The sequence below is a fragment of the Falco biarmicus genome, chromosome 4, assembly GCF_023638135.1.
Source record: "Falco biarmicus isolate bFalBia1 chromosome 4, bFalBia1.pri, whole genome shotgun sequence".
Taxonomy (NCBI): domain Eukaryota; kingdom Metazoa; phylum Chordata; class Aves; order Falconiformes; family Falconidae; genus Falco; species Falco biarmicus.
The window spans coordinates 54,781,319-54,793,333 of record NC_079291.1 but is presented as its reverse complement, the minus strand read 5'-3'; the positions used below and the strand labels follow the sequence as shown (position 1 = coordinate 54,793,333).

General features: G+C 40.2%; 1 protein-coding gene across 13 annotated transcripts in view; it reads right to left on the bottom strand.

Moving 5' to 3' along the window:
* Positions 1 to 12,015, bottom strand: part of KMT2C (lysine methyltransferase 2C) — a 198,587-nt gene that overhangs the window by 140,177 nt on the left and 46,395 nt on the right. For all 13 annotated transcript variants that reach the window (XM_056334255.1, XM_056334251.1, XM_056334252.1 and 10 more), the window contains one exon: positions 9,357 to 9,445. In XM_056334255.1, coding sequence (XP_056190230.1) covers positions 9,357 to 9,445 — 89 coding nt within the window. The remainder of the gene's footprint in view (positions 1 to 9,356; positions 9,446 to 12,015) is intronic.

Below are 12,015 nucleotides of genomic sequence, written 5' to 3'. Positions count from 1 at the left end.
TTACATGTCTCATACAGAAATGTGTAACGTTCAGAATAGAACTGACCATTTTCTCTTTTCCTGCTCTATCTCCAGGTGCCTTAGAAACCTCTCCCCATGTAAGAGACATGCAGCGGGCATCAAGACTCATAGGTGGAAGCCCTGTTTTTTGTAAGTCCACCTGTGGCCGTGATTCTGTCATATGCATGCCTGGGGGGAGGGGGTGACTGCTGACGGCAAGAGTTTTATTACATGAACACAAATTTGTTTGGGGATGTGAAGACGCAACACTGACTGAAGATCTAAAATGTTCTTTTGTTACAAACAATCCTTTACTGTTTTCTAGTAATCACAAGACACTATTCTGCAAGCCACTTGGGTAATTCTACAGCAAGATAAGGAGATAGATGTGTGGGCTCTGCTATGGTCATTGGGCAAAGACGACAGCAACATATTCAAGTTGTGTTTTTTTTTAAAGTTGGAAACTACTTTCCAAGTTAAAAACTGAAAATACTCTTAAGAGTTCTGCCACAAAAAAACCCTCCTTTAACATCTCATATTATTCAGTATATAGAAATATTGGGGAGGAATCAAAACAGCCATCATACATATAAAATAAATATTCTATCGCTCTTTAGACAGAACAAGTTGACCGCTTAACCAGTTTACTGGTTGGGACCTGTCAGACCTACTGCTAATTTCGCAGACAACAAAGCAAATGTCATGAGCTTCCAAACCTTTCAGCAAGAACAGGAAGTACTGCAGGCTGGAAAATAACTATCACCAAACACAGCAGGGACAATCCAGGAGTCTCAGCTGTTGCTTACTGAGATGTTCTGCAAAAGGGAATAACAAGCTTTTAACCAGCAGATGCAACTGGTATTTTTGCACAAGGAAGGGGTAGTGCAGCATCAGAAAACAGCTAATGGGACAAGCTTTGAAGGGGTCCACAGAAGTACAAGCAACACCAAAGTGCTCTAGTTCTAATAGTTTAGACAGCTAAAGAAACCGGGTCAATGTAGCAACAGTATGAAAAGAAATCTTAACAAGGGAATGTAAGTTATGAATTTAAAATGCCTATCTAGTACTTTAATGATCAAGTTTCACTTACTATCCCCAATTTAGGAATAAAAAAAGCTTCCACTAGTCAGAGTTCATAATTCTGTTACTGTTCCAGACGCAGTTTCATAGAAACATCGCTTCTGCTAGCATCTGAGGAATTCAGACTGGCACACACAGTGATCACCTATGTGCAGAAATTTTTCACGTACTGTTAACTTCCTACGTATAGGTTTTAGCAGCTGGACATGGGGGAACAAAATGGACACACCACAGCTAACCAGTCCCGTTCAGATCACCTGCAACCCTTCCAGACACCAGCAAGCCAAGCCAGGGTATGTTGGAAGACATGCAGGGAGTGATGGCTGCTAATAGCCACCACCATTACTTGGGCTGCACAGAGTCTGTAGCCACATATTCTTGCCAGCTAAAAATATAACCATGGGAGAGAGAGGGGGAAAAGCATACTGAGGTTTGAGTGTGACAGTCATAACAACATGCAAGACCCATTTCTCCATGGACAAACACATACATTCTTCATCTTAAGCCAACACTGTAAAATTTTATTCACAACAATAAACAACAAAACCTACAATTGTATCAAAAGTGTTTTCTTGGGGTTTCTTTGTTAAGTGTTGCACATGTGTTTTCTTTTAAAACCACCACTCGGCTGGTTTTTCCCTACCTGAAGGACACTGCAGTGATTTACTTACTGCAACAATTGTTACACGGAGATGAGAAGAAAGCCTGCAGTTATTCTTTCTTGTACATTTCAGCATGTATTTTGATACTTTTCATTCAAATAGAACTCCTATTTGTTAAATACATTTTATACAGAAAGTAACTTTGTGCACATTGTGTACCAGTTATAAAATAAGGCTTTCAATGCAGGACCATTTAAACTGTAATTTCCTTCCTTCTGAACACAACATACTGCATTATGGACAACCAGGTCCCAGTGACCCACAACCAAGGAACTTTCTGAGCTAGGGGTGATACTCAACAGCATTCGTGATTATTTTTCCACTAATTTGTTCAGGCCTTTTTGAAACCTGGTAAATTTTCTTACGCCCAAAGGATCCAGCAGTAATGAATTCTATAATTTAAGTAGATGCTGAATGCAAACACACCTACCTTTTGTGCTCTGAACGTGACCTGGTGTCCCCTAATTTTTGTGTTGCAAAACAAAATGAATCATCATTCCCTGTTCATTTTCTCCATACCACTCATCACGCTGGGGGACCCTACCGAATACCTCTTCAGTCATATAATTTCAGGTTGGCCTCTTTTACCTTAACTGATCCTCACACAGAATCTATTATTTACTTCTTGCTGTACTCGTTGGCCATTCCTGTACTTTCCCAATTACAGCTTGCCCTTTTGGAGAAGGGGAAACAGAACCACACGTGGCATTTACCATGCAGTCGTGCAATTGGTTTATAAAGCAACAGTACGAAAAGACAAATACACACCGATGCTTTTTTCCCTTTATCCACTTGCCAGTAATTCTTAAAATTTTAGTTCCTCCTTTGACTTCTAAAAGCTCCTGCAATTCTTGGAAAAACTACTGTACCACTTGCTTAGGTAGCAACAGCTACCTGAGAGCAATTTTCATTTATACAAAATTAGGATGGTGATTTGTCCCTGCACATGCTTTTACATGCACTACTACTGAATTTAAGAGACATTTCCTTCTCTATGGTCAGCCTTCAGTGCCTTGCATGTGGGTACTTCTTTTATTACCATAAATAAGTTTATTTTACCTGCTACTTTCTTACCTTTTGTACCTGACCTAGAAAAGGATTACTAGGGTAGATGCTTGTGGGACTCCCAATGCCAGCCTGGTTTATACTATGATTTTAATTAGGTAGGACTGAGGTCTGAATTCCTGAATATTTCTTCTACCAAACTAGAGAGTCAGTCTCAACACAACATTACTAAAAATTAATACAGTTACACAAAATAGCACCGTCTCCAGTGAGAAGAGCGTACAGCACACAAGCTACATGCTGCTGTTTCAGTATATTTGACTAGTAATGTCAACGCAAATTCTCCCCATCGTGTCACTAACGACACAGCAGCAGCGTCAAGCTTCAGGGCAATGGGAAGGTGGAATATTCTGGGGCCTTGAAAACTCCTTCCAAAACCTGTTGGTTAGGTTTAATAACGCATAGTTTGATAACAAAACAGCAAAAGCAGTACCAAATAAATACGCAAAAGAGGAGGCTGCATTTCAGAAATAATCTCCAGAATGGAAAACTCAGTGAGGTTAATATTATTTGGAAATCAAAGATTCCACCTACTACAAAAATATGCCACCTGCTCTCAAAACACCTGAGACAGAGATATCGCTCAGAAAGAAAAAAAAAAAAAAAATCAGATTTTTCTAAATGGCCCATGTTAAGCATGCATGATAAATACTATTATCAAGCATGCCTGTAATGATTTAAAGGCAAGCATCAAGTAACTTCCTGTTGCATTTGGTTTTCTCATTACAAATAATTCACCAGAATACAACAAAAAATAGAAAGATGCTTATAATAGTAACAACAAAATGCTTCAGTTCTGCTAATTTTTCCAGGGGCTGAACAGGTAGGAGCCAGCTGCATAAGAAAGAAGGAACCACTCCTTTTATAATGAGCACAGAGAATATTAATTACCTTCGAACATATTTAAGTGCATTTTTAAGCACATATTTGCCCCAAATATTTATGGACAAATCTGATTACAGCCAACACCCTCAGTGGTGTTCATTCTTCCTTTCACTAATTTTGGAAGTGCTAAGTGGAATAGTGATGAGGCCTAACTATCTGTCTGAAAAGCACAAAGTGGATTTTAAAACATCTTTGCTGTTAACAAGGTTGACAAGAGCTTTTGCCATTGAGTCACCCAAACCAGGACTTGGTCTCAAGCATGTTTGTCTTAGTGGGAGGCTCTACTCAGCATGGTTCAGGTTGTTGCAAAAGGGTGACTGTATTGGCTCTAAGAAGTAGGATACTGCAAGAATTTTTTTCTCTAGAAAAGTGCTTTTCAGGCTGCTTCAAAGCTGATGAGATTCTGAATTAGTCCAAAATCCTCTGGCAGCCTCTACACAGATAACTTTCCTCCACTGAGAAGTGTTTGTTTCTGGTTCTTTTGTGCTTTGCCCAGAGACAAAAGAGCCTGGTTAGAGGAAGGTTTATCTTCAGGAAGCTAATGTGAAGTCCAACAAGACATCAACTGGCCAGGCAACATCACTGGGTCCGATAATAATATTACTAATGACAGTAGCACAGACACGGAGCTATCACTTGATAAGATCATCCAGGCTCTTTTATGTATTATCAATTCTGAAGCCTCCAAACATGATGAGAAGGTAAGGGTCTGTATTAAGTATTAATTTATTATAAGAATTGGTTGACATCGTACAGAGTACAAATCAATACCTGATGGATTTACTATGAGCTTCCCAAGAGACTCAGCAGTTAAAACTTATTTTATTGCACTTCTCCCAGATCAGAGTCTGAATTTCAACATTTTTATGTGACAAAGACAGGAAGACTTATAGAATCTAGGATGAGCTAGATATTTCACAAATGTTCTCCAAAAAAGAGGGAATAATTAACACACAGAATTCACTTTCAGTCAACTTAAATCCAGAACCAAGAAAATGCCAAGTACAGAAACTTGCTGAAATGAACACAAAACAGGGCAAAGAAGCAAAGTCGAGTCTTCGTCAACAGCAAAGGGCCACCAAACCTACAGAAAGCTTACCAGGAAGTATTTGTTATATTATTTCTTTCTTTAGACTAGCAATTTTATATTTGCATATACATGTGAGCACAAAGCCACATGCTTTCCAGACTTCTGTGGTTTGTGTTTTTTTGGCCATTACAGAGTCAGTCATCAGAAAAAAACTACTCTTAGGGAGAGAAGCAACCCATGAGGACCTACAGGCGAACCCAGTATTCTACAACAAACTATTTTACCAATAGCTAGAAAGGTGGAATGTGTTGATGACTGGAAGGTCTTGACAGGACCAGAGGCCATAGGCACAAACTGAAACACAGGAGGTTCCCTCTAAACATCAGGAAACACTTTTTTTACTGTGAAGGTGCCTGAGCACTGGCACATGTTGCTCAGAGAGGTTGTAGAGTCTCCATCCTTGGAGATACTCAAAAGCTGTCTGGACATGGTCCTGGGCAACTGGCTCCAGGTGACCCTGCTTGAACAGAGGACTGGACCAGATGGTCCCAGCCAGCATTAACCATGCTATGATGCTGTGGGTGCTAAAATGATGGGAGGGATGGATAAAGCTCAAAATCAGCTGGGTAGAGAAATAACAGTGTAACATCACTTAGGAAACCACAGTGAAGAAAAATGAAGGAACAGACAGCTGCAAAGACCAAATTGAAGCTGAGAAGCAAAAAAGTCACTAAGGGAGGAGCCAAGAAATCAGCAAGAGCTGGTGGGTAAAGGAAAGGAGTCTGTTCTGAGGTTTACAAGAAGCTGGAAGTCCATTGATTCAGTAGAAGCAGTTGCCAGCACCATTTTTTAGGAAAAAGTTGACTAAGCTCCAAACAGACCTTTTTTTTTCCAAATTCCAGCATTTCCTTTTTCCAATTCCAAATTCCTCCTCTCTTTCCATCCTTAAGAATTCTACTTTCATTTATACCAAAGTGAACACAGCACTTGGCAGAAAACGGGCAGAGCTCAGAAATCACTGTAGTTGGCGGGGATAATAACCCATACTGAAATGATCAGAGCAGCACACAGCTTACCCTGCTTTGCTTCCAATTCTGCCTCTTTTTACATACGAGATTACAGAATTTTGTAAGGCCAGTAACTTGTTTCCCAAACTGCAATTAAAATGGCTGTGCCTTAGCATTATGAAAGAGTCACTTCAGGAAGAATTTTTGCCATCCCTTTTTTTAAAAATATTTGTGTCAACATTACAAATGGAAATAATGTATAGGGTTTAGTACTTACATCTCCCCTTGCTTTTTTCCCTTATACAAGATTTGACAGCTAGAAAACATGTCCTTATCCTAGGTGGGATGATATGAGGCATCTCCTTTTTCCCCTCCCTGTGACAAACCTCTCATTGCTTCTGCACTGCTCCCTTCCCTAGAAGTAGAGCTCATTACACTGAGTACAACATAAGTAACATGGACCTCCCTCATTTTATGAAAACTAATTAACTCAAAAAAGGTCACCACTAATGCTAGACTCCATAAATAAAGCAAAATAGAAACAAGCTCCCAAACCCAAACAAGAAATGAAAACCTCACACAGTAGAATTCCTGATTACTCTCAACACATGAACCAAACAATGGAAAAGAAGCTAGAAATATGGAGACGTAAAATACGTCAAAAATCACATGTCAAGATGTTCAGATGGTCTCGTTTCAAGTTTCGTAATACTACTATATTGTGTTTTGGCTTGCCAGCTACTACAGCAAATTTTGTTAAGTCCACAAGTCCACTACTTGCAAGAAAACAACATAAAAGACCTTTTCAGTCAAAGCAGAAATTCATAAACTAGAACACAAATACACCTCAGTTTGATTAACATAGTTTTACATGGAACAACAAACTGGGATTACTCATTCTCCAACACTATTATTAACACAGGTAAGTGCTTAGACTAAGGTTTAAAGGCAGCAGCTTTTTCTATTAATATGATTAAACCTCTATCAAGTCACATGGTATTCAACTTTTAAAATAATGTAATTGCAATTCTGTCTCTATCAAATTGCTCAACACAGTAATGGTCTTTCAAGTCTGTTCTGGTTTCCTCAGTAAAAATGGGACTTCAGACCTATGTATTTTTACCAGGCTTCTTTTTACTTAAGAGTACAGTTTGCAAAACCATCTTGGGCTCAGCACTGAAATGATGGTGCATCACTTCCAGCAGCAGACCCAGCAGAGTCTTTGTCCATCGGGATTTCTAGGACAGTGCTCCGCTGCTGTGTGTACCTTTAGAAACGAGCATCAGCACTCTCTGACAGCCAGAATGATTTTGATGAAGGATAATGGAGAAACTTATCTATATGCACTCTTGGAGCCTTAAAAATAATTATCTGTGTCCCTTTCTCCTCCAAAGTAAAAACCACTCTCAGATGTCTATTGAGGAACTTTGCTAATAATGACATGTAAAGCCAAAAATAGACAGCTATCATTAAATGCTCTACACAGTAGTGTACGAGCAGTTGTTAAGCTCGAATTTCTTTTCTGTTTTTTTTAATAATATATTTAAAATTTACAAAACTTACCACTTTCTATCCCCTTTGCTGATTTTCATAGGACTGTTTCTAGCACATAGGATAGGAAGAGTAATAAATGGAATATAGGACACAATTAGAACTAGCCTTCCTTTCCCCTACTCTTTTTTTCTACAGACAAATACCTGCTACAACTTCTACTCTAATAACTGGTAATTACCTACTTGTAGAAGCTGGAAAAGACCATCCAAGTTCACTACCACCAGCAGCTTATTACCAGGGGCAGGAAAACAATGGACAGAATGAAACAATCAAACGTCCTGGCATTAAGCTTTAATCTAGACTCCCTCCACAAAACATTAGCAACACTTAAATTCAACACAGGGCTGTGACTAAACAGTCATGACAATCCCCAAAGTCTTGAGTCTCAAGTATAAAGCCTTCTCAACATCTGGCAAGTGAGATGCAAGAGACCAGCATATACAGCCAAAGCTCATCCTCCATCCACTCAACAATTTCAGCCTCCTCTTTTAAGGCTTTCATCACTGCAACCATGCCCCTGTACAGCCTATAAAAATTGTTGCTGCAAAATTGGCTCTTTTCACAGAATCATGAATGGTTTGGGTTAGGAGGGGCCTTAAAGATCACCTAGTTCCCACCCCCCTGCCACGGGCAGGGACAGCTGCCACCAGCCCAGGTTGCTCCAAGCCCCGTCCAGCCTGGCCTTGGGCACTGCCAGGGATGGGGCACCCACAGCTGATCTGGGCAGCCTGGGCCAGCGCCTCATCACCCTCGCAGTAAAGAATTTCTTCCCAATATCTAAGCTAAATCTTTCCTCTTTTAGTTTAAAACATCACTGCTTGTACTATTGCTACAGGCCCTACCAAAAAGTCTGTCCCCATCTTTCTTATAAGGCCCGTTTAGGTACTGGAAGGCTGGAATAAGGTGTCTCCAGAGCCTTCTCTTCTCCAGGCTGAACAACCCCAGGTCTCTCAGCCTGCCTCCATAGCAGAGGTGCTCCAGTCCTCTGATCATTTTTATGGCACTCCTGTGGACTCGCTCCAAGCTTTTGAGGTCCTCTGCTTGTTCTCCCTATGGATCTACACTAAGCACAGATTTTTGCCTTTATCTTGAAGGACTTCACAAGCTTACCTCCTTTACTTAGCAGCTATGAGAGTAATTTGACAATTTCCTTAACTTAGCTGGCATTTCCACGCAACTGCCACCCTGACCACCACCTTCTGCTGTTAGTGTCTCTGTGCTTCCTTCCACTTTGCTCATTACACATATAGGACCACTTAATTGAATTTATGAACCCTTATGTCTCAATGCATTTTTAAGGCTTATTTCTGCCAAACCAACGAAGTTCCGCCAATTGGCCATGGCATCATCCTTCCTGGCAGGTTTCATCCTTCTACAGATATTCAGTCCCTGGTTAAAAACAGGCAAATGGCTACAGACGTGTGCCTGGCAAAGGGATGACAGTTTTTCACCATGGCCTTTATCTTGTGTGTTAGCTCATCTGCTTGTCTCTTTAGACTCTTAACCTGCCAGAACAGAAATCGCAAACTGTTACAACAGTACTTGGTCCAGTACAACGAGATCCCTCTAGTAACTGAAGCATTTGGGTATTAGCGCAACAAATATTTACCAAAGCGAGAACGGAGATTTATCTTGTTTCCTAAGTGGCAGTAGGAAGCATTAACGTTTGGTTATCCTGGTTATCCCTTTGGTATATAATCTGCTGTAGTTAGCTGAAGGTAAAGGTCAATAAATTATACTGTATTTTGGCAGTGATTCTAAAAATAGCAGCTACCGCTTCAGAGCTTTTATTTTTCTTAGATACAGACTTGCAAAACCAGAAAAAGAGTCTCTGCACATCTAAACTACGAAGGCATTCCCATTAGACTATTTAGGAGCAATAGGTTCAAATAGCTTTAATTGATATAGATTTAAATAGCACAGGTTTTTTTTCCTTTTACATCTGCCCAAATGCACATCTTGTACTACAAAATTTTAAAGAAATCTTTCTTGTCTACCGAAGTCCTGCATAATTAAATGCATTTCCAAGAGAGAAGCCATAATGAGAGACCATCAACACTACACTCTCATTACCTGTTTCCACAGTGTTTTCTGTTTCTGCTGCCTCCAAACCATCCATACTGTCTTCATCCTCCACTGCAGTTTTTCCTCTACTCCGAGGCCTGCCAACATAAAAAGGGAAAAGCTTTTTAAAACTGAAAGCATTTTTAAAATTTTGAAGTTTTAAATTTAAATTAGGATTTAAATCATTTCAGTTGGAGGAATAAATGTCAGCGCTAAATTGTGTAACATTCAAGCTAACCCATGATTTGAGTCTTGTACAAATCAGAAGTTTCCTCCCCTTTTTTCCTGTTGTAGGTACCATTCTCAACAACGTACACAACAACAATCAGCAGTTGGACCCTGAAGTTTTCCTGATTATTCTTACAAGAAAAATACAGTAACATACTTTTAATGAACAAAAAAATACATTAAATTGGCAAGATTTTAAGATATGGGTATCCTGTTTGCTCCACACAGGAGCTAACTGTAGACAGATACAAGAGAATACAATCCAGAATCTGGCCAGTAGTTACATACGCTATAAAACAGATACCGATACATCTAGAGCATCCTTGGAAGAAATTTCTATGGAAGAATAATGACACTACAGCAATTAAATTAAAATGTATTATTTTCTGTGAAACAAACATTTTGACACAGAAAATAAAATGTTATGAGAGATGACTAGGTGTCATCACATTAAAAAAAAGTCATCACATGAGGACAAGCAAATCAGAACTACAATACCTGGCAGATTTGTTTCAATTTCAACCAAGGTCTGACAGAAAGCAGACAGGTTTGTGCCACAAATTCCAGCCTTTTTTTCCCTGCCTGGCTCTTCAGCAAACTAACGTGGTTGTTGAGAAGCCCAGGCATCCAGATTCCCAGCTGTTCAGCAGCCCATTTGAAAGGGAGCCAAGAGCTTGGCACCTCGCCTCCCAAATTTTCAGGCTACTTGGCAACCTGCCTGGTGTGCTGACGGAAAGCCCGGGAGACCCTGGGAGCTTCTGATTCCAAGAACACAAATTCTGAGCAGTTTGGGGCATCTCGGCAGTTCCAATGTCCCAGAGCTCCAAGGCAACCATTCACCCAACCACCATGCCTTGAATCAGGATGCCATGCAGGCCAGCACTTGGGCACCCCGCCTGCCCCCCTCCAGCAAAACCATTCTGGTTCCTTTTTCACTGAGGATTTTGGAAGGTTTGGGTTTAGTTCTGTGTTGGGCGGGAAAGGGTTTTTTGGTTTGGTGGGTTTTGGTGGTGTTTTTTTAAGTGATTAAATCATCCCAAAACGAGCATTTCCTTTTTTTATACAGTCTCTTTTAGTACTTAAATCTATCCAAACTACTTCTGCAGAACCAGATCTGCTAAATGAGCTATGAAATAAGCTCTGTCATGCAATGTCTTTCGTTCTCATGGATCGAAGAGGACAACATGCACAGAAATGGAACCATCTTTTGAGCCTACATGTATTACTCTCCTGCTAGAAGACAAGTGACTATCCTGGACTACCTAACAAGAAGACCCTTTCAAAAATTGTGTTGGGACCAGTTTTGTCTCTGCAAAGGAGGGAAAGAAGAATTAAATAGAGGCTCAACACCTGGAAAAAAAACGCACTCAGTTTACAAAGGAGCTGGGGAGAAGAGGAAACCAAGAAGAGATGAAGGACAGAAGGATTTTTCTTGGTATCCCTGTGAAATCTGTTCAGGACAACGCTGAAAAACATGGGCGCAATAGGAACCCTAGAGATACAAGGCTATCCTTCCCCTTGCCTGCTTATCCAGAAGCAGTGACAACATACACGTAACATACAAAATAAGTAATAGCCTTCTTAGAAGAGATGGAAGCCAGCATCCCCTTCTGTTACTTGCCACCTTACAAGCTTCTAGTGTAGCTTCTTAAAACCCATGGTTCACAAATACTTAAACAAGAATGAACGGCGCAGCAATCAGAAGAAACTGTCTTCTACTCCTCCCTCCAGCCACCCTACCAGCCCATCCACACGTACAGCAATTGATGAGCTGGTTGGAAGGTAGACATGTGTGCTTTGGAAGTGGGAATGACACAGGTTATTCTCATAGCAGCATCTGAGATGGTCACACAGATTCATTCCCATCCATAATGACGAGTAGGGAGTAGAACAAATGGAACACCATATGCATTGGATAGAATAGGCTCTTCCAGCAACACTGAGATACAGGAAGAAAGAGGTAACACTTTTCTAATGCTTAGAAAAACAACGCAGCTGGTAAGAAATCATGAGCATTTAAGTATTACATGTGTTGTAGTTCTTTACAATCTCCCAGCACATCAGCCAGCACCAACTGAAAGGCTGGGAATGCAGGTAAGTGAAATCACTTCCCTCGGTGCAGGAATGCTCAAAAGCTTTACAGAACACAACCAGCTAAGAATGGGGATTATTTCTAAATCCTATCCCAATTACTCTTCTATGAACTATCCATCTGCAACACAAAGTTACAAGTTTGTACTAAACCAGGATTACTTTGAAATCATCACAAATGTAAATGACAATTCTGCTTTCTTCACAAATACCCCATTTCAGTGTTCTCCAACACAACCCTGCAGGTGAGGATCGCTGGATAGTGGAAGATGATGATTGTTTATGTTTATCTAATAGTTTACATACAGCTTTAGATTTTCTGTTAAAACTACATTTCATGTATAAACAC